The 23,285-nt window shown below is 41.5% G+C and overlaps 1 protein-coding gene across 1 annotated transcript in view; it reads left to right on the forward strand.

Annotated features, from left to right (window-relative positions):
• The window catches only part of GALNT9 (polypeptide N-acetylgalactosaminyltransferase 9), a 132,973-nt gene that overhangs the window by 23,007 nt on the left and 86,681 nt on the right, over window positions 1-23,285 (forward strand). The window contains exon 2 of the mRNA XM_039724811.1: window positions 1,934-2,114. Within this exon, the coding sequence (XP_039580745.1) occupies window positions 1,934-2,114 (181 nt within the window). The remainder of the gene's footprint in view (window positions 1-1,933; window positions 2,115-23,285) is intronic.

The raw sequence follows: 23,285 nt of genomic DNA on the forward strand, positions 1-23,285 counted from the left end.
GCTGCTCTGTTTTTCCTTTTGAGTGGGGAGAGATGTGGAGTCTCAGACATGTAATTTCTGTAATTACTCAAGCAAGGAGTCATTGTCAGGCCAGGCATGCAGGGCCCTCTGTTCAAATTTTTCCAAAGGAAAGTCGAAGTGCCAAGTAGCCTCTCATTCTAAATTGGAACAAAAAGGACAAATGTTACCGTTTTCTTCAAAATTAAGCTCCCTGAAATATTTTCAGAATAGGAATATGGACGGAAGTGCTTCACTTAATAAGCTAGAGGAATTTCTCTGGATTGAAATACAGACTACTCTTGAGTTTTAGCCATGTTTCAGTGCATGGTGGTGAAGAGCGTGAAGACATCAAAGACACAAACACAAGATCTGTCCTGACTCAACACCACTGATTGCAGTATTTATCTATTTCTGTCAACAGTGTCTGAAATTCAGGAGCAGAATTCTTTTTATGATAATTTGTGAGCGTTTGTATTGTTGCACTTGACCTCAGCACAGGATTTCGTCATAAGCACTGCAGGAGAAAATGCAAAATTTTACTCTTTCAGGTCAGTAATGAACCAGGCTGGTTCATTCTCTGGGCTGTCCTGTCATTAAACAGTGATGGTGATGGAGCTGTAACAAGGAAAGACATTGTTTGCAGTGAGGTGAAAGAGAATTCCTTCCCAAGGTCTGAACTGCCCTCCTTACTGGGACTTGGAGAAGCAGTCCCACATTTGAACTGCCATGTGTGTTTGTTGCTACCAAATGCTGACAGTTTCTTTCTTTCTTTTTAATCATTTAGTTGAAATAATGGCATTTTCCTCTTGAAAAAGTCTTGATTTGAAAAATGTTGGGCAGGTCAAGCTCTAATTGCTTTACTTGGTGTCATAAATGATTTGGGGGAGAGTCACACATTCCTGTATTGTGTTCCCAGGGTTATTATAAATAACTTTATCACTTATAATGGCTTGTTGATAGTGAGCCTTTGGGAAAGGAGAGGTTTGACATTAAACACAAGATATTTGAGGAGCTTATTTATGAGGATTCAGCACCAAATTAAATGCCTGTTGCCATGGAAGAGGTTCCTGGTGATGTGATCATACGAGCATTTTTATGTTGGTTTAGTTTTGTTTTATTTTTATTTTTCAGTTGACCAGTGAACAAAACCTGTAAATACATTGTTAATTGGCTGATTTCTCAGCACTTACTGAGTATCCAAACTTTCTGCTGCTGTGAACTCTGTAGAGCTGAGTACCTTACATATTTCATTTGTCAGATGTGAAGTGCAGAGGAAATCTGGAGTGATTCCCAGGTGGAATGTCAGCTCCATTAAAACATTTTAGCACATCTTTGTGGCAACAGGCTGGGCAGGGTGTGTATTTGAGTCCAAAGGACCCATCTGTTGACTCAGGCAATGAAATCAGATTTATCCTGTATTTCCTACCCAGCAGAAGCTGGTGGCCAGTCCATAGCTGTGTCCCCAACACAGGAACCAAACTTGGAGCAGGGCTGCAGAGGTCCTGGAGTCACAGAGCAGGTACCAGAGCTGACAATAATGTGGAGTTAAACTGGCACACCCAAATGTGGTAGGAATTCAACATCTCTCCTTTAAAATGAGTGAAGCTTTAATGGGCTACACAGGGAAACCCTCCAGTTCTAGTGGGGAAAATTTTTTCTTAATTATCTTAACAATAATTAGCCATCTTGGAAAAAGAAGGAATCATGAAAGCTGCTAATTGATTCTTTATAGTTTGCTCATTATGCACAGATACTACAAGATGTGTTGATTTGGACTTTGGTTTGAGAAGCTGAGGATAATTTCCACAGAGCCACGAGGGTTTAAGAGCTGGAAGTTCAGATCTCATTTACCTGAAAACATTTTGTGTCACAGAAGAGGTTCTGTCTATACCCTTTATATTAATAATTTGATTTTTGTATCTGTTTCATTTAGGTCTGGCAAAGCCCATGGGATTAGTTGAAGGTCCAGGAGGCTTGGGCCAGGGGGGAATGGCTGCTACCCTGAGAGATGATAGCCATGAATCAGAGACTAAGTACGAAGAATATGGTTACAATGCCCAGCTCAGTGACAGGATATCACTGGACAGGTCCATCCCTGACTACAGACCTAAAAAGTAAGTTGAATTCTGTATTATTATTTGGAGTAAGGGATTGATTGTTGTTCTGCTGACCCATGGTGCCATTCTTCTCTTCACATCCCTTCCTGGCTGGAGTATGACAGCAGTAACTTGTACAGATACCCCTGAGCTGAGTGCAAATGAAATAGACCAACTGCCATCTCAAGCATGAAGTGCCAAATTAAATGCATAGCTAATTCTGTCAGTAGTACATTAATATGCATGTTCAATGCCTCAGATCAAAAATTAAATCAGGATATTAGTGCTTTTTGGGTTTGGTTCATTTAGAAAGAGCCTGCAGAGGTGGCAGATTTAGTCTGTGCTTCTTGTAGTCACGTGCAGTGGGAGGGGGGCAGTGCAACAAATACTTTATAGTCACTGGTCCTTTAAAAATAACCCCAGCTTATCAAATCAATTGTCTTTAATTGCATTTGATATTCTTAGAATTGTTTAGTCAGGGTTTGCAGTGTGCTGAAACATGGACTAAGTGCAATCCATCGGGGTCCTGTAATTGCAGTAAGGTTTTTTTTGTCTCTGGAATGTGTGTCTATTTTTATTCCACTGTTTATAGTCTTCACACGCCTGTGCTATGCTTGACATTGCAATTACATGTTTATTATTTGCACTGATTTATTATATTTTGTATTAAATAACTTCCAAATCTTTCATATTTATGGAGTTATATATTTTCCAGATGAGACATCCACACTATCATCCCATGAATGACAATCAGTAATGTCTTAATGCAGAGGAGATCAGCAACAATGCCTAGTTGCTCTCAGGAGACAGAATTGAAAAGAATACTTAATTAATTTCTAATAATAATCTTCTGTTTTAAAAGACCCACTGGGGCTCCTAGGCAGAACTGAAAGTTAAATAAAAAAGTATCTTATTAAATGGTGAGAAAAGTTTAGCCAAGCTAAACAGCTGCGGTCTGTGAGTAGATTACAATTGAATTAGGGTTTTAGGCAGTTCAAGCTGCCAAAACCAAAATTTCAGCCTAACTACAAATTTCTTTAGCTGTGTTATATATTAAACTGATCTCAGAAGTATTGACTCAGCATTTGTTTTCTCAAACCCTTGCTACAGAAAAGAAAACTCGGGTATCAGAAGAGGCAAAGAGAAAACAATGTGCTGCCTTGATACCACGTTTGGTGCAAGTACACATTTGTTCAATGCTCTCATCTCTCCTCTCTTGATGTATCATAAAAATCCATCATGGAATTATGCTGGGGAAAGAGAAGTCTGTAGTTATGCAAATATTGGAGCTGTGCATCAGACCTGGCCCAGGGACCCTAAAGTCAAAGTGAAGTTTCCCCAATGAAGGTTGGTGAGGTTTGACCTGGGTGTTATTTGCTGCTGTGGGCAGGGGGATGAGGATAAATGAGATGTGTTCTGCTAGGAAATACAAAAGCAAAGGCTGCAGAGATCCAGCTCAGAAGTTGTCAGAGGCATGAGACCATTTGCAGTGCAGAATGTTTCACTTCAGATTATGCTCTCCCACAGTTTTGCTTAGAAGCTTTGATGAGTCACTCAGAGGAGCTTTTTGACATTCTCATTGTGGATATCTCATCAGGCCATGCCATATGATTAAATATCTGTGTTACTGGGAGAACTGCCTCCCTTGTCACATTTGGACACTCCTGAGGTGGTTCTAGTCAGATCTAGAAGCTGTAATTGATGCACTTGCCTCTGGATGAGTCACAGGAAAACCCTTCAGACTGAATTTGTGTGGAAAATGAGTGGGAGTGTGGAGAAGGCAGAAGGTCTTTGTATAGAGAGACTTTTGCCCACTTAGAAGGTTTGAGAGCAGCCCTGAGGAGGATGTTGGGGTGCTGATTTACCTGGAGCTCAGCATGGCCCAGTGCACTCAGAGTCCAGAGAGCCAAACCTGTCCTGGGCTCATCCCTCCCCATGGGCAGCAGGGAAGGGAGGGGATCCTGCCCCTCTGCTCCACTCTGTAGTGCACCCACCTGGAACTGCACCCAGCTCTGTGGCCCCCAGCACAAGAAGGACATGCACCAAAGCTGAGCCTGACTCTGTGCTTTGGACACTCTGCTCTAATAATGTTTTAGAGAGAACTGAACTTCCATGAACTTGAGACAGACTTTGAGCTACCACTCTTGTCCAGTTTCTGTGTGCAGACTTGCCCAGTGGTCTCCCCTCTTCATTGCTGAGCCTGTCAGTTTGCTTGTGATTTATATTCATGTAATTCCCAGAACTGTTCCTTTTTTAAAGGAGAGGGCTTTTCATTTTTAAATTGAGGAGCAAGGTAGAATCAGTGTCCAAGGCCATGTACAAAGTCCATGGCCAGCCTGTGAATAAAAACATCTGAATTTGCATTCCCAAAGTATTAAACTCTAATTTCTCCCCATTCTGGCTTCCATTTCAAATATTCAATCTATGTATTTTCACAAACCAGTATTAAAGATATGAACTGGGAGAATTTATACTCAAGTCTACATTGCACAGGCACAATTTATGAAAGTAAACATGATTTCAGTATGCAAACTCAGGACTTGTAATATTCCAAGCTTGATGAGAAATATTGTATTTTACTTCATTTGAACTCCCGTCTTACCATTGTCCACTCTCTTATTCTGATAGAATAAGCCTTCTACCCCATCTACAAGCATAGGTTCATAAACATTTGGCAGTATAATTGCTTTTCAGGAGGTATTTTGAGCCCCATGCAGCAAATTAAAAAAGATGTTGCACTACAGAGGTGCAGAGTCAGCCAGCGTGACCAAGAAGGCTCCTAAATTGGAGTCACCTCCCCTGTCCTTCCACTGCAGCAGTCTCAAGCCTGGGTGGCCACTCTGCCCTCAAGATGCTTTTCTCACATTTTGTTCTTTGCTGCTGCCACTGCTTTTATTCCTTTTAGCTCAGAAACCTTTTGTTTAGGATATAAATTTCTGTTGGTACAGGAGACAAGAGCAAATTTCGTGCATGTTGTGTTTGTGTGCCAAATAGAGGCAATGGCAGTAAACTTCTTGCTTGTGATTACAAGTCACACAATAATTACAAAATAACAGTTTGATTCTAGCATGGTATGATAAATATATCCCAGCTTTTTCTGCTCAACATCAGAGATTTTTTAAATATCTATCAGAGATGTATAAAGTATATAATATTTGAAGTTTTACAAGGGCTATACCACTGTAGAAAATATGTTGCAGGGAGCTCAGAATGTTTAATGTCATGATTTTTCTTCACAGCAGTAAAGCATTAGCAGGACTTCTAGCCCTCACTAAGACATCTTATTTCCTCTATGAAATGGAAGAAAGAAGCTTTTCTTGTAAGGAACAGGTTATTTTTGTTTTGCAAGCACACAGCTAAGCAAGAGCTTGTTCTGTGGTTCTCTGGGAGAAGCGTTATTTGATGGTGAAGTGTTATTGGAGTAATTTCCATATATGTTCTTCCATATATAAAATGAGTGTCATAATTGAAAAAAACCTGAGCACTGAGTGAAAATAATCTCCTGATGCCAATGAACCTTGTGTGTAGGAAAGCATAAGAACTTGTATTCCTGGCAGCTATCCCTCCCAATATGTGTAGGTGTGGAATTGTCCTGAATCCTGCCCCTGGGAATGCTGTAAAATCTGCTGGGCTCTGTCCATGCCTCTTTTACCATAATGTCAAAGGGAAAATGTTTGACTGAATAGTTAAAACCAGACCTGAAGCAACAGAGCTGAGATTTGGGTGGAGATTTTGCACTTCCCAGGCTCAGCAGCCTAAACCCCTGCAGGCACTGGGCAGAGGAGAGCAGGTATGGCTACAACAGGCTGGCAGAATTCCTCCTCCTGCCCTTTTTGGGGAATAACAGCCTCCACTGCTGCCAGCTCTAGCCAAAATATCAGCCCCTGCTCCAGTAACAGGATCAGACTCAGCCCTTCCCAGTCATGCATGAAGGCAGAGGTGCTGAAGCCCCATGTGACAGCAGATTCTGATTTTATCAAAGTTAAAGAAAGTAGAAAAAAGTCCAAAACCTTAGGGGAATGTCATTCAAATTTTGGGTAAAGGCCCCAAAATTTAGAAAAGTTGTTTGTTTTATAGTGTATCATGCTGGAAAATTGGGAAGTGTCATCTAACCAGATGCTTTCAGACACAAGCATTGTCTCTCAGGATAACATCAATTCCCCTGTTCTTTTTGATGCACAGGCTGGATTGCAAGGGGTTGAATTGAACAGGTGCAACACCTGTAAATCCAGCATTTTCTATCTTTCTGTCACTTGACTTTGCAACTTAAATAACTTCAGGGCTTTCTTTACATGCAGGACACATCTACACACGTAGACACACACACTCAGGCACTTGTCAAAACCACTTGCTGTCATGCATTATGCATACTTTTGAGAAAAGTTAATATGATCCTGCAGCTTCCATAATGGCTAAATTGGCTTTTACACAAAATTGTCGCTGCTCGGTGAGGATCTTTAATTTAACTGATCTTTTTTTGAGCAACTGGATGCCGAGTGCATTGTGGCAGTTCAGTGATAACAATAATATTAATATATGGATTCAGTCTGCTGGCTCTATCAGGCAAAGAAGATATTTCTTTGTGTTACGGTCATGGACATTTGTATTGAGAAAATTCAGCCCTAAAGAACAAACTTATTAATGCCGTGGCAACTCAGGTCTTTAGCCATAAAACGCAGGGAAATCTGGGTCTTGAGGAAATTGCTTTCATTTATTCAGCTCTTTTATGGAGGCAAGCATTTTTGTGGTTTGCCATAGTCATTTCACAATAGCAAAAGAATTGCATCTCTAGGGCTGTGAAGTGTAATTAATGGTTCAATCCACTCCATACCTAAGGAAAAGCTTTTTTAATTACCTATCAAAAAGAATTCCGGAATTGATCAAATTGTGTTACCAAGGGGGCAAGCTTGGTAAACAGACCTCTGATTTGTTCATTCAAAGGTTTAATAACAGCAGCTCCAGTGAGGCCAGCAGCTGGGGAGCACCCTGCTGCCAGAGAGGGTCCTCAGTGGCCAGTGAGCTCCAGCTGTCTGCAAAGGCACAACCACCACCTTCAGCTCTGACCCTTTCTTTTGGCAGCAATTCTCTGTGGAGTCCCTGTGATATTTCAGCCATCAGTCAGCAGCTCTCTGGAGCCCCATCATGGGTGTGTTTGCACTTTCTCTCTGCTGGGAGGAGGCTCAGTGCTGGGCTTGGGTGGCACTGGTCGTCAGTGCTGTGCTTGGATGACCCACATCTGTCACTGTCATATTCTTTGAAAAATCCTTTCACTAGGATTTTCTCCTGAGAAGCCGAGAAGCCTCAGAAAAGAAATGTAAACAATAACTATCTGATGGCTGTGGAATGTGGTCTGGAGATGATTTACCAACAGGTGCATCTTGGATTGGTCTCATGTGAGTTCTTTTTACTTAATGGCCAATCACAGCCAGCCGTGTCAGACTCTCTGTCTGTCACGAGTTTTTATTATTCATTCCTTTCCTAGCCTTCTGAAGAATCCTTTCTCTATTCTTTTTAGTACAGCTTTACTATAGCACTTTTTAATATAATATAAAATCATAATATAATAAATCAGCCTTCTAAGATATATGGAGTCAGATTCATCTCTTCCCTTGTCCTGGGACCTGTGAACACAACGACACCACATCCTCTGCTGGACGTGGCTGCAGGAGCAGGGCACAAAGGCAGATGGCTTTCACAGAGCATCAGCTTTTGGATCAGTGCAGTGGAGAAGGCTGGGTCTGGGGTTATCTGGTTTTCCCCACCACAGCTGCTTGCTCTGCCTCATGACCTGTTTTTCAGATGCTCTGGGGATGCTGGGTGTTCTTTGAGCCACTTAGAAAAATGACACAGGAAACTCCAAATTAAAACACACCCTTAGGATTCTTTCCAGGTTAGCCAGAGTGCAATGTAATGGGCCTTTTCACAAAGAATATTTGAAATCCAGAGCTTTCCAGGAATCAGAATTTCTGATGAGCAGAAAATGACAAGTGAAAAAAAAATCGCCTAAAAATATTTTGTGTTAGGCTGAACATCTTCTGTGAAATGTCTGCTTAAACAAAGTGTTTATACCAATGAAACTTTTAGTTTCCCATTTAAAAAATCACTCTTGAAATGATGAATTTTCCATTACTAACTTCTACCAGTACTTTCAGATTAAATATCAGGTCAGAGTAAAATTAAACATTAATTGAAATTAAGTATTTCAGTTTTTTTAAGTAGAACAATGTTTCACAATCAAAGCATAGGCATGATATTTTGATTTCAATTAGGCTTTTTTTATAGGAAAGCATTTGACTTTTTTTTTCACCCACTCTCAATCAATCTAAAAAAACATGCTAAAATTCTGAAAAATCCTTCTTTTTTGGCCATCTGAACATATGACATAAATTGAAGCAGAGAGAAGGAAAAACAGAGAGAGAAAATGGAGCAGACAGAATTACCTTTGGGCAACAGATTAAGATTGTTTATTGGAGGGCAATTCAGTAAGAGATGAAACTAACTGAAGTGTTTTAATGAGATCCCAAATCAATGTCCAGATGTGGATTTTGAGCAGGGCGAAGGAGAGCGGTGCAGACACATGCTCTGGGAGTTTATGTAGCTTTGTCAAGTTACATGGGCTGGGCATTTTCCTCAGGCTGTGAATCAACTACAAACAGCACCTTTGCATGCAGGTTATCTGTGTGAACAAGTGGAGATGCAGCCCCAGAGAGACGCAGCCAATTTCAGCTGACTTTTGCCTTGCCCAAGAGCAGGAGGAACTGGTGTGGACTGAGCAAATCCCTGTGCTGCTTCCTCTGCAGTGAGCTGGGCTCTGACCAGCTCCTCTTCAGCATTTGGTGTAGTTCTGACTCAGATCATTTGGGATATCAGCTGACAACCTAAATTCACTCACACTGCTGCCCCTGGGCCAGCTGTGCTTATTTGTGCATCCCTGTGTACGCCACAGGCTTGTCACTGCCTTTTGGGAAATGTTTCTTGTTTGGCTGTAAGGGGCTCGGACTGGAACTGTGCAAAGCCCTCAAAGAGGAGGAAAATTTCACCTATTTCTTTGGCTGGGCATTTTCCTCGGGCTGTGAATCCCCTACAAACAGCACCTTTGCATGCACGTTATCTGTGTGAACAAGTGGAGATGCAGCCCCAGAGAGACGCAGCCAATTTCAGCTGACTTTTGCCTTGCCCAAGAGCAGGAGGAACTGGTGTGGACTGAGCAAATCCCTGTGCTGCTTCCTCTGCAGTGAGCTGGGCTCTGACCATCTCCTCCTCAGCATTTGGTGTTGTAGTTCTGACTCAGATCATTTGGGATATCAGCTGACAACCTAAATTCACTCACACTGCTGCCCCTGGGCCAGCTGTGCTTATTTGTGCATCCCTGTGTACGCCACAGGCTTGTCACTGCCTTTTGGGAAATGTTTCTTGTTTGGCTGTAAGGGGCTCGGACTGGAACTGTGCAAAGCCCTCAAAGAGGAGGAAAATTTCACCTATTTCTTTGGCTGGGCAAGAAAACTCTGAGGAAATCATAGGTACTGCTCTCTATCAGCACAGTCTCTCTGTAGCTGTTGCTGAGTCCTGGAGTCATGACTGACCCTGTTTATGAAGGTATTTCAGGTCTTCTCCCAACCTCTGCTGGAGCTTTGCCCACCTTGCACAAATAATGATTGATTAGGTGGAATGTGGGTTCAAACCTTGGTCTCCCAAGTCCCAGACCACCTTTAGGTCCTTGTATCTTTAGTTAGTTGTGCAATGTTAAATTACTCCAGTGGGAATACTGAGGAACAGGTTAAAACAGTGACCGTGTTTCCCAATAATAATAAAAAAATATTGAGAAATCTTCCATTCCCTTTTTGAGGCCAGTAGCAGAGTTTTTTGCAGGACATGGCTCGTGAGCAGAGCCTCCCCATCGCCAGGCTCCATGCTGTCTCCATAGCAGCAGTGCTGGACACATGGCAGTGCCTCACAGTTATTTCTGATATTCGATAGATGTTTTCTCTGGCTTTTCCCATTAGATTCATTATTGATTCCCTTTTGTTTAGTGCTGGGCTTTCCAATTAAGTAGTGACTTTAATTATACTGCAAAGTGTATAACATAGGTCTTGATTATTAACACTGACCTGTGGGATGAAAGGAGCACCAGAAAGGCTAAATTAAAAAGAACCATAAAAATTAACAACCTTTTCCAAAAAGCCACCTTATGTTCAAATGCAGTAATTTTCCTGTTCTACATTTTTGCAGTGCCTTTGTGTATACTAATTGTTGAAGACAAGTTCTGCATGACTGTCAGCACTAATAAATGTAGATTTAGTGAAGGCTGAATTTGATTAACTAGGGAGTATGAAAAATAACTGATTGCAATGTTGTGTTTAAATGCAGCGAGGCTGGAAGCCATTCCCTGCAATTTGTCTGCACCAGAATGTACTCTTGAATACATGAATAGTTTACCTAAGCTGGGTTGCATAACAGTGACGAGAAATTATACATCTAATTTGGGGTGATGGACTTGGCTGCCTGTGTAGATGGAGATGCCATGGCAGCATTGCTTTTCATGTACAGGGTGTGATGTCCTCTGCAAGTCCCTCCCTTAGGAACCACAGGCAACCAGATTAAATAGGATTGCAGGTGAGTCCAGCCCAAAGTGCTCTGAGGCATGCAGAAACAAGACCACATTTCTGTACTAGCAACACCACTCACTGAAGAATGGCCTGCCAGCATGGGCAGCCTGGTCAGCTGGGAGGAAAAGAAACAGTGATCAAAAAGCTGCTTTGCATCCCTCAATTTTTCTCATCAATCCTCAGACTAAATGTGTCTCATGTGACCTGCACACTCACCTTAAGAATCGGGGTTTTTTTCCTTTTAAAGTATGCTTTAGAGACTGGTAATTTTTTTGAATTTGAAACCAGAAAGCCACAGTATTTCCATGGCAGAAAGAGTGTTTCCTCCTAAAGCAGAGCAATGGTGGGGTGCTGTCTACAAATTCTGTGACACCACTGGTTTTTTTTTTTTCCTTTTAAAGTATGCTTTAGAGACTGGTAATTTTTTTTGAATTTGAAACCAGAAAGCCACAGTATTTCCATGGCAGAAAGAGTGTTTCCTCCTAAAGCAGAGCAATGGTGGGGTGCTGTCTACAAATTCTGTGAGCTGTTCTTTCATAGGTAAATGCAGATCTGTAGTGCAGAAGCACTGCTGAGATCCAGCCAGGACTTGCAGCTGTGTGCTGGCATTTCAGAATTTCTTTCATTTCCCTCCCCTGAGCCCATGGCTGGTTGTTGCCTGCTATCACTTCCAGGGAGAAAAGGGTATTCCTGTAAATTTCTGAACTGTCATGTTATGTTACACTCCATGATATCACATTACAGGATAAAAAGAAGTAACAGAACAAGACAGGCAATGAATTCAGGGTGGTATTTCTTTTCCTTTTATGTCTCCTTGCATGTACCTCTGTTACACTATACCCGAGATCCTTTGTAGGGCTTTGAAGGAGTTCTAATGGTTTGAAATAATATTTCCCATTTCTTTCTTAAAAGGTTTATGCAAATTTAGTTCTGCTGACAGTGTGAGATATGTATTATCTCCAGATGTCTTCCTGATGTAGCTTTAAAAATTAGTGAGTTCTTATTTTATTTGGATATGTTTCACAGTCTAGAAAGTCAAGGTTTCAGGTCACATAACCTCAAGGTTTTTAGTTGTTGTTTGTGTCTTTGTGGTAAAAACATGAACAGGCCAAAATGTCAGACAATTTACTCTTCTGTCTGAAATAAAACTGAATTGTGAACTCCAGGTTGATGCAGTGTTTCATTTTAATAGTGTCAGTTCGTGCTTGTTTTGCCTGTGTCTCCTGTTTTGAGTGAATTTAGTGCTAATAAAAGTGAGAGACTCTTAAAAGTAGCCAGAGCCAGAAGTACCTGACAGATACAGGCTGGCAAATGTTAGCTGCCTGTCTTGGTTAGCTTGATCTAGATGCTTTCCAAGGTTTGGATTCTCTGAAACAGCACCTGCCAGTTAAGCTGTTTGAAAGTTTTATGATATTGAAGTGTAAGGACTTTATTTTCTGTTCCTGCTGCTTTCTGAAATGTTCTTGTCTTCTATTACATTGCTTCTAGACCTTCTGCTGTGGTCTCAAAACCAAACCACAGTCAACCCAGGCCACCTTGCTGAATGCAGCACCAAAGGAGCTTGGTCTAAGTGCACCCACAATTTCAGGTGGTGTTAGTGTGTCAGGATTTATCAGTGAGGCTCTAGGCAGCTTTAAATTACTGGAGATATAATCTCTGTGTATTACTTCTGCACAAGCTCCCTGTTTCTCAGCTTCTAGAAAAGAAACCCTCTGGAATTGCATTTTACCTGTGTTAGATGCCTTTAGGTTGTCAAATAGTTCCTTAATTAGTTTATTTTCTTTTTTGCTGCAGGGGGTGAGTATATTATTTATTCTATGCTACCAGACTTCTGTTAGTCTGCATTTATGCATTTTGTCTTCTGAAGGCCCCAGCAGAGGGCTGGCCTCTGGGGTGGTGTGAAAAACACTTCTCAGGCAGACACAGTACTTCAGACTTGAATAATGGTGGAATATTAATAGCAGCAATAATAATTAAAACAGTGTACTAAAATACCCTGGGGTGTTGTTGCTAAGTTAGTCTGCACCCCTAAAATTTCAGAGGAAAGGCATAAATTTTAGTTATTTCCATCCACAAAGTGAGCAGTTGTCTCATTCAGTGACTGGAGAAAGCTTTCATTCCCGCCGTGGATGTTTCATAAGGACACAGCTCTCCCAGAGGGTCATGGTGAAGTTTACATGAAACCCAAGATAAAAATGACATTGAAGCTTTGCTCCTGTATTTTCTACACTGCCTGAAAACAAATGCTTGACCTCTAGCTACTCCATTGGCTTACTGCCTTGGAGTTATTAACCCGTGTACCAAGAGACAGGGAATTTGTGTTCTGTTTGCTCAGGGAGGAGCACCCCCCTCCTTTGCCTGACAGAGCTGGGAATCTGTGGAAGCACTGGGGGGAAAGTTTCTCTAAGTGCAGGGCTGAGCAAACAGCCTGGAAGGATCTGGTTGAATGTGTGTGTCTGCAGATGAGGGATGAGGAAGGGCAGGATTGCTGGGCACGCAGGTAAGGGTACTCACTCCTGCCTTTCTCTGTGGTCGCAAATCAATTTAACTCTGCAAACACTGAGGATGCAAATTTAAAATGCTTGTGGTCTGTGGACAAAATGGAAAAGATACCAGACAACATGAAGTGAAGAGGGAAGTAGTTTCTCAGCAGGCTGGTTTGGGCAGGAACAGTGCAGGAGCAGTGAATTGCTGCAATGGCCAAATCTCAGAGCCAGGAAAAGGCTCTGAGTGTCCTTGGCCTGCTCAAATTCACAACTTTAAGTTTGTTGCCTGGTCTAGGACGTGTGCCTAATTTCTGTCAACCTGAGTGAAAAGCAAGCACATGTTGACCTGTTTTTTTCTTCAAATTAGGATAAAAGCTCATAAATATAAAAAATCCCCACGCATTGCACTGTTTTGCTGTTATAAAGTGTGTGCTCTAGGTATTAGCTGTGTGCTAGACAGTAAATGTGGCTGGATTTTTAAAAACTTTTTTCACTTCTGAAGGTAACCAAAGCCAAATAAAATCACAAGAGTTTTCTCAAATTATACAAACTGAAGCAATATAAATAGGTAGAAGGGAACTGTTGTTAACATTTAACTTCTAAGTGCATGAAATTGTCGAATACTGTGCTGTTCACCTCTAACTAGCCTTTAATTTAAACAAAAGCTATAAAAGTGCAATTAGGCTCTAGTCCAATGAAGCACTTAAATATGTTCCTAGTTTTAAGTGTGTGAATTACCTCAGTGAAGTTAAGACAAGCTTAGGTGCCTTCCTTGAATAGGACTTTTCACAGAGTGGTTGTTATGCATAAAGAACGACCCTGCAAGTATCACTGGGGAAGATGTAGGGAGAGTAAAGTCCCATCTGCACTTCAGGATTTGGCTGCTCTTGCCTAATGATTTATCCTATGGGATCCTGACCTAGAGCTCATGGAGAGCTTTGGATGTGCTCCATCATCTGATTGTCAGGCAGCTTCCTACCCACACACAGCACATGCACCTTCCTTTGTCCTCTCTGCCTGACTCAGACTTTTTATGAACACTCTGCTGCTGCCACCAGGCTCTCTCCTCAATCCCATATAAAGCATCTAAACATCGTGGATTTAATACTCCCATTTTCAGTGCTAAATCAATGTTCTTTATGCATTTGTTCTTGGAACACTGCTCTATTTGAACCATAATTCCTCCCACATACCATAAACTTGCTTCTGTTTTTACTCTGATAGGAATTGATCATTTAAAGTAGGAGGAAGCCCGTGACTACTGTTCAAACATTTCAAGGCTATTGCTGGTTAGTCCAATGAGCTTGTGCACCACCTCAGAAAAGTGCTGTGATTACCAGGGGAGCATTACCTTTCCAGGCTACACCAGCCTTGCAGCGGTTGGGACAAGCCAAGATTAAAGAGCTTCTCACTACAATTTTGGCAGGCAGTGGTGGAGTTTATCCAGTTTATGGCTGACCTCCCATTTGGTGGTTCACTCCTCCAAATATCCTATATTTGTACATAGGTAGAAAGAAACATTCTGCTGCATAACTGAATTTGACCAAAGATTAAAGCTGGTCCCCTGTGAAATACACTGGAGCCTATTAAAGAAGGGATTGTTTGCCAAACGTTGTTGTATATCCTCCCAAGACCATAAAAAACATTGTTAGCTGAAGTGATAGTGGAAAAATATTGCATTCCTCTATTCTCCTCCTTACCACTACACTGCAACGTGACAGCAAACCCTTAATGAAATTCATGAAGAGCTCTGCAGCAGTTACCTTGAAAACTTTTTTATTGCCCTACATTTCCAGGTAACACTCTGATACTCAGCCTCTGTCCAGCACCAGCAACACCAGCTGAGGCAGAGAGATAGTCAAAATTAAACAAAAGTATCTGGAATTTTTAATGTTAAATCCTTGCAGTACATTTTTAATAGTCAAGGATAACTTCCTGTATTTACATATTATTATCTGAATAACAAATAACTTCAAAGGTACAGCAAACTCTTCTGTGCAAATGGAAAAGGGTGAGTTTACTCTTATGCATTATTTACTGAAAATAATTCCTTTGATTTCACCAATTCCACTGTTTTTCATGATGTCTGGCAGGGCCTCAGTAGGCAATAGGAGAGGAGCTTCAGAGGAGGTGGCACCTTCAGATGGGCAACCTGCTGCTGGGTATCTGGGCTCTTACCATCTCAGCCCCTGAAGACATGCTGAGATTAATTATCCTTTGCCACAAAGAACCTTTTTGGGATCTTGATGCATCACCTTGAGTGGAAAAGCACTTCTTTGATGGGAAAAGTGCTAACAGCCACTGCTGGAAGTGCAGCAAATGGCTTCACATGGCTTGCTGGAGAGCAATGACCCTTGGTGGCAGCAACGAGGAGTGGGGACACTGGGCAGCAGCCATTATGTGAATGCACCCTGGAAAACATCTTCAGGCTTTCTGGGTGAAGGAAAGATGTTCTCTTTGTGAACCTTCCCTGTTTGAAATACGAGATCTTAGTTTTGGCAAAGCTGAAATGAGAGTGTATATTCTCTCCTCCCTGCAGACAACGTGGTTCCCAAAATGTAGTTTTCAAAAAGTTGCACAAATGGTGGTGTTTTCCTGAATGTATTTTTCTGATAAGATCTTCAAATCAAATTGACACAATGCCTTTAGTTTGGCCTTTATTTAATACAGTTTCATCAGTTTCACCAATTTTTATATTTCACTTCAAAGAGCTCTCCAATCTCAAAGCAGAATTTTCTAAGATTGCCTTTATGGCTTTTTTTAAAAGACAATTCTTTTCTAGTTTTTACTTTAAAAGGATGCAAGCTAAGAATCCAGTTGGAACAGAGGCAAAGATATTTGCAAAACCTTGAGAATCACTAAACAAGCCATTTGTTTTAATCACCTAAAACGAGGCAGAATACATGTCACTTGGAATTTAGCTGAGCTCCTCCTTAAATTTAAGTGCAGCACCATTAAAAATAAAGTTGCACAGGGGATCTGTTTTCTTTGGGGATTTTTGGAAAGCATTTGAAAGCAGATTTCAGCCTCACCATTAATTTCCAATGAGCCTAATGCTTTGTGATGCAGCATGCATACAGCCAGAGGCAGATCCGGACAGGCACACTGGGGGATAGAGTGGAAATTTTTTACAGATGGTATTTCAAAACATATTAGCGACTCAAGTTAAGTTACCAAAAAAAAAAAAAAGGCAAAGACTTTTTACTACAGAAGGATGTGAGCACGAGCTTTGAGCCATTTTTCATGTTAATAAAGAGGCTTGTTTTAAAAGTGATTGAAACTAGTTTTAGCATTTTTATATGTATAAATCAATAAGGGTATTAGACATAATGGCATGTTTCTGGTATTGTTTGCCTGAGGAAAACCAGAAATAGCTCACTGAAATAGAAGGCCTCTTATTTTATGTGTGCAGCAGCTACTTTTGAAGAGTCTAATAATCTTAAATATAAGGGTTAATATTCTCTACAAGTAGAGTCATCTTGCTGCATATGTTAACTATGCATATATAGTGTGCTATCAGTCACTGATTGACAGTTCTCAGGGCTTTCTACTATAAATATAAAAATAATTTGCTTAGAGAAAGGAGGAATTAAACCAAATAGAGCAAACGTGTTATAAAACAAAAGGCACAAACATGTGTTGGGTATTTATGAGCAGAGCAATTAGTCACTGTTGTACTGGCCTGGAATTTAAAAGAAAGGAAAAAGACAAAAAACAAATCTGTCATTCTCAGGGAACCCTTGTCCAATGTGTGTTATTGAAAATTCATGGGGAGCTTTAACCTACCTGTGTCCAGCTTGAAAGGGCTCTCTCCTTCATAAAAATATTACTGTAAATTTGGTCTTTCCTGTAGAAAATAGGACAGTGAAGAGTCCTAAGGTACAAAAAATAATTATTTTAGGAAGGCTGCTGCTGTTCTTCAGTCTGCAAATCCTACAGACATCAAATCCAATTGTCCAGCCTGGGAATGTGGGAAATTCCCATGACCAGATGTATTCTGGAAAACTCATTGCACATTGCAGTCATTTGTTTGTGGTTGACATGAAAAGACATTTTTCCTTGATCCAGGAAATGTATGAGGTTAGCTCAGGTGCAAGGACTTGGCCTAGTTTCTTTCTGATGAGTGTAGGGGATTTATTTCTAGACTTTCAGATGCAAAATAAGAAAAAATATGTGAAAAAAGCTGGTGGGAATTCCCAAGTATGGAGTAGATTTAAGATCTCACTTTATGAGAAAATTATCATCAGCATCACTGTATATGAGAAAAGATGGAGAAAAGGTTATTTTAGTGGATTTCCTCAGACTTGCAGCACCAACAAGAATTGCACTGTATCTTGTACCTGCAATTCTCCAAAGAAATTCAGGAAAAAGGTGTTGATTTTTCTGCTGTAGGATATTTCAAATTGGAGGCTGTTCCATAAGGACCACACACTGGGAAGAAGGTATCTTCTGTTATCACTATAATTTCAAGGCTTTTTCTGAAAATGGCTCATTTCTTGCCTTACTTGTAAAAACAATGTGCTGATTTTCTTAAGGTGCATAGAGCACCACTGCTCTCTTTTACAGAGTTGTATTTATATTATGTGTTCTTAGGAAATTAATATACATTTGAATATATAATCAATATATAGGAAATGAGTTTATGTTATGTGTTCTTAAGCTCAGGGACATTAAGAAATGTCCCTGAGCTGCAAAATAGGGGAAGAAAGTAAGAACAAGCCTTGAACTCAAAAATTTTCCATTTGAGTTTTTGGCTAGGGCAGGAAAATCCACCCTCAACAGAAAGAGAATGTTGTGCCATAATACAGTTAACATCCTCTGCTGAGAAGGAGAATTAATTAGGAAGGAGTTGGAGCCTCTGGCTGACAGATTCATGATCCATGAAGCTAATCAGTTTTGTGGCCTGTCACTGCTTCTGCTGCAGACTGGTCAGCAGCTGGATCCCATGCTGGGGAACGAGGCATTTGCAGCTTGTCACGTCTCCTCTGTCATGCCAGTGTGGAAGAGGAAGGTAATGTTAGTTTATTTCTGCAGCTCAAAAGTTACTATTGCATCCAGCACTAGCTGTAAAGCCTCAGTGGGTTTCTGGAGAAAGAAATCAGGCACTGAGCTAGACAGTAAATTTAGTGATTTAGCTGTGGTAAATCGTCTGTGCCTATAGGAGTCACAGCAGCATTTAGGTGCTAAAAGGCACCCATGTAGGTAAGATTAGTCTGAGCCTTTGGTTTAACAGGGCTCAAAATACATATTGACCTGGTGATTAAAAGTAGTATTTGTTAGCATTAAAGAGAAAGAGCTCAATAATCTTTTAAAATATTTATCTTTGTCCTTTCATTGATCGTGTACCAAATAAGGAGCTGTTCCAACTTGTTCTCCTGCTGTGGCTATAAAACATGAACATAGATCATTCTGAAGCTTTCAAGGTACAGATCATGTAGAGGTAGGGATTTTTTTTTTGCCAGAACTGCAGTTGTTTCTTCAAGCCCAGCAATTTCATCAAGTTTGTGAAGGAGAGAAACCTTCAGTCATCTCCATCCCAGTAGTTCATTGGAAAAACATATCTTGTATTAAACACTTTAAAGATTCATGAAGCAGCTTTAATTTTGTTTGCATTTCTTCCTGAAGGGTAAAGCTGTCAGAAATCTCTAAATGCATTGCTTAATCCATTTCCAAACTCAGTATATTAAGGTCTGCAAGCAAAAAACTCATTTTTGGAGTTTAGCAAGTTTGCAGACAGGAAAAAAGGGCAGGGGAAATAGAGCAGGGAAGATGTTTCTTTTTTTTTATTTTATTTTGGTAATGCACTGAACTATCTGCATGGCTGCAGTGACAGTCCTTCACAAAAAATAGTGCAACCCAAATGGACTGTAAGAGCAGGCTGATAAATAGAGAACTTCACGTGTTTCTCTTGGATCAAATACAAATTGAGTAAATACATCTATCACAGAATGGAGGTTCAGACAGAAGAAAATTTCCTTCCCTTTAATGCCTCCAAGCTTACAAGCTTGCCATGAGCAGGTTCATGTGCAGCTGAGTACCTTTTGTTTTCTCATGTCCCAGTTTCTGATCTATGACCTTTTTATGTTAGTACATAATTTTTTTCCCCAAGTTTCTGATTTGCCAGCCAAAGAGCTTTTCCTGTTTTCTTGTGCCTGCAAGACAGTTCTCACAGTTGGGCTCAGGAGGCTGGCTGGGAAATGTTCATTTAAGGAGCCAGTTCAATGTAAGGGAATGAATGAGTAAAAATCATCTCTAGAATAGAGAAAAATTATCTGAAAGGAAATACCTCTGGGTTGCCAGCCAAGCTCTGCAGTGGCAAATACAGAATGAGAACACTCAAAGACCTTTCCCAAGACAACAGCAGGATGCCCCAGGTTTGATGCTTGGCATGTTTTATGAAAGGAGCCTGCAGGGCTGCTTCACATATCAGGTCTAATCCATCCTCAGCTGGCCCATGGCAGTGATTAGTTAGCCATGGCATTGTCAGCCTTTGCTGGAATCCCTGGTCCTGCAGACATCAGCAGTGTGTCCCTGCCCAGGTACCTGTGTGCCCTGGAGACCTGGGCTCCTATGCTGGTTGTGCTCTGTGGGTCCTCCTGCTGACAGTTCTGAATGCTGATTTAAATCACAGGAATATTGAATGTAAGTTGTGCCTGCCCAGCTCTCACCATCTTTAGCTACCACAGAGGTCAAACACACACTCAATTCTTCCCAAACTCAGGAGTGTTGGATGTTAACAAGGCTAGGTTTCAGCTGTCAATTGCTGAAAGTGTTCTTCTTCACACAGTTCACAGTGTGGTGAGACCTGGTGCAGAGAAGTGGAGACTGTGGTGGGATCCAGCTCCCTAGCCTGGCAGAGCACTGGGAGCTTTAAACACTCAGGCACTGCACAGCATCGGGCCTGGAAAAGGGATTATTTCCAAGTTTCTTACTATGGTTCTGTTGGCAGTAGGGCTGAAAGATTATGAAGGTGTGCCTTGCTAGTGCATTTTGTACAGTTTGATTTCTTTTCATTCTGGTAATTTTCTTCACCAAAGAAATAATACAAGTGGCTAGTCTTGTGCTAAGCTGCCCCATCATCAGCTCCTAAGTTTCTTGCCTGATGATTTCCTCTGTGTCCAGGCTGCTGCTCCAGCCCTTTTCTGCAAGGATGCCCTTTGGCTTGTTGGAAGTCAACAAACTTGTTACAGCCTTCCTTTCTCCTCTATAATGAACTGTCCCCTGCTTCCTCCTCCAGGGCCAGTCCAGGGCTGCTCCAAGGAGAACTCTGTCACTCTTGGTGTCCCTTGCTTACAGGCTGCACTGGCTGACCCTCTGCAGTGCCCTTGTCAGCCTCTGGCTGAGCAAAGGTGGCTGAGGTGACAGCCATGGGTGTGCCCCGGCAGCGTGAGGCTTGCTAATGTCACTGCTTGGCTGGGAGTGTCAAGCTCTGGTTAGAGTTTCTTGGAATGAAGGAAGTATTAACTGTAAATTGCTGTGGCTGGTGTCTAATTAGAGAACACTTTGGGAAGAACTCGGCGACAATCCAGCAAAGCACTTAAAGCACCCACTGATTTTTAAGGAAAGACACCTTAACTGGGATTGCTCATGCTCTCAAACATCATCACAAGTGTTTGGTAGAGGACCAGTAATTTCTCCTGACTACCTCAGCACATCAGTCTCATTTTGTGAAGTGACCTAAGGAGTTAGGAGTTCAAGGTTGACTTGAAGTCTGCAGGAAATAAACCCTTAAATCACTGCTGTGCTTTGGAAAGTGCTCAGCTGGACAGCTGCTTTTGCTGTTCTTCATCCTCAATGCAATAAATAAATTTATGACAGCTTTTAAACTACTGCTAAATTCTGAGGTTTGCTTTTTCCCATCTAGGTGTTCATGTTGCAGTGGCACTACCAGAGATATTCCAATATATTTTGTTTGGAGTGCTCTTTCCAAATGCTGTCAAAATGCAGTTTTTCAACTATGTCCTGCTAATAGAAAAAAAATGGAAGAACTGACAAGACAAAGGTTGCAGTGAGAAGTGATAGGCATTACTTCATCCAGATGGAATAAGAAATTCAAACCAGCTTTTTATCTAAAGCAGTCCCTGATGCCCCACACTGTTAGTAATTACTGAGAACTAAGGCATGAAAAGTCTTGTGAACCAGCAAGGCCATGGAGCCACACTTGGGACAATAATGCATTGATTTAAAGTGATTAAGAACAAATAAGTTAAAAATTAGGAGGTTATGGTTTAGGTGTGCTGGTTTTAAAGCTAGAATTAGATAATTTTTTTCTCAGAATGAAAGTGGGAGGATGACAGAAATGCGCTGGAATTAGTCCCATTTGTAGTTACCCTATCAGTCTGACCAGGAACTCGTGGCTGGGTGCCCAGGTGTTTCAGTTCACTTGCCAATAAAACAAATACTTTTTACTCAGAAACGTTCAGCAAAATTACTAATTCTCTGAGGTGTTGTAGTATTTCAGTGGTTCCCTGACTGTTCCTAGGAAACTTCAGTCCTTCCACACATGCCTCTCTATTTTGGACATTTGTGGTGGTCCCACCTTTCCTTTAATTGCTTGTCCCTTCTGTAGTAAGTGCTGCTTTGAGTGACCTCTCATTCTTGCTGTAATTCCTCCTCCTGTGCCACAACCTCTTATTTTGTCTCTAGATGATGCCTTGTGAAGGCTGACCTAGAACAGAGAATAGACAGAGCTAAAGAATAAAGCAGGGATTTATTAAAAGGCCTTAACAGATCCACCTTGGGCAGCACAAGAGCCCAGCCAGGGCCACACCCAAGAGGAACCAAAATGGTCACAAAATGAATGACTGGTCACAGGGTCTCTCACTTTTATAAGCTTTGGTCCATTTGCATATTGGAGCTAATTGTCCAGTTGTAGCTTTACCTCATGCAGTCCCATCCTTCTTGTTTTTCTCTCTTCAGTCCAAGTTGTTTATGCTCTTGGGCCTAAAATTTGGATCATTTGTCCTTGGTCCCCAGTTAGAGAAGGAATTGTTTTCTCTCCTTACTCTGTGAAGAGAGCTCACCATCCCCTAATGTGAAGCTCAGACCCACACAGTTAAGCAGCACAGAATCTGAAAAATATAAAAGCTAAAACCTGAGGCATCACAGATGGGTTTCACACTTTCCTTCCCCCCCTCCTTCCCTGCCAGCTCTGAGTGCTGCTGCAGGACCCCACGAGGAAGGATGGCCTGGGGTGGGCTCCCTCCTCTGCCTCACCTGCACCAGCAGTGCCCCCCCTCCCTGGGGACTGGTCTGGTTTCCTGAGGTGCAATTTGGGATGTGTGGGACTCTAGAGAAAATTGCTGCCAGGTAAAAGATGTCCCTCATCACAGGAAATCTTGCAAGGTCCATGTTTTTAGCTGATGGCTCTTTCCTGTTACTGCAGTATTCCTGATGCACTTCTTTGATAAGTCAGTGTGCTCAAGAGGAAAATTGCATTCAAAAGAGAAATTCAAAAGAGAGGGCTGTGTCAGAACATTCATGCCTCCTGAAAACCTCTCTCCTTGTTCCAGGCATATTTTTAGGCTGTGTAAGAATGCTGCTTAGCCAGAAGTTTTACACAGTGGTCCTCTGTGTGGCACAGGCCACCAGCAAGCTGCCAGTAAGTAGCTATGGTAGCACTGGAATCAATGATGAGTGCTCAGGTCTCTGAGCTAATAGTGCTGGGATCAGGAATTATGAATAATTACACTTTACTAGAATTCATAACTGACTTCCAGAGGTTACTCAGCAGTCAAGCATTTGTCACCTGCCCTATCCCCATGACTGCTGATAGTGGGGAAAAAAGTGATTGTTATGCCAAAGTAATGAGCATAGAGGTCACAAAGTTTGATAAGAGCACGAGAAGTCATTTTCTGTGATATCATTAGCAGTATTTTAGAGAGCAAGTTCAGCAATTGCTATGGTAATTCTGGATGGCTTTTTGACTGTGAGAACAGGTAGGTAGTTTTTAAAGTTAGCCTCTTTGCTAATGGGAGAGAATCCCACTGAAATAAGGCAATGTGATGTTACAGAAGGGCATGGGCTGAGGACTTGGGAAGCAGCAGCTCTGCTCTGTGCTGTGGAACTTCTCCAGGCCTCAGTTTTTCTTCTCAAAA

Source organism: Passer montanus, unplaced genomic scaffold, assembly GCF_014805655.1.
Source record: "Passer montanus isolate IOZ18808 unplaced genomic scaffold, ASM1480565v1 scaffold53, whole genome shotgun sequence".
Lineage (NCBI taxonomy): Eukaryota > Metazoa > Chordata > Aves > Passeriformes > Passeridae > Passer > Passer montanus.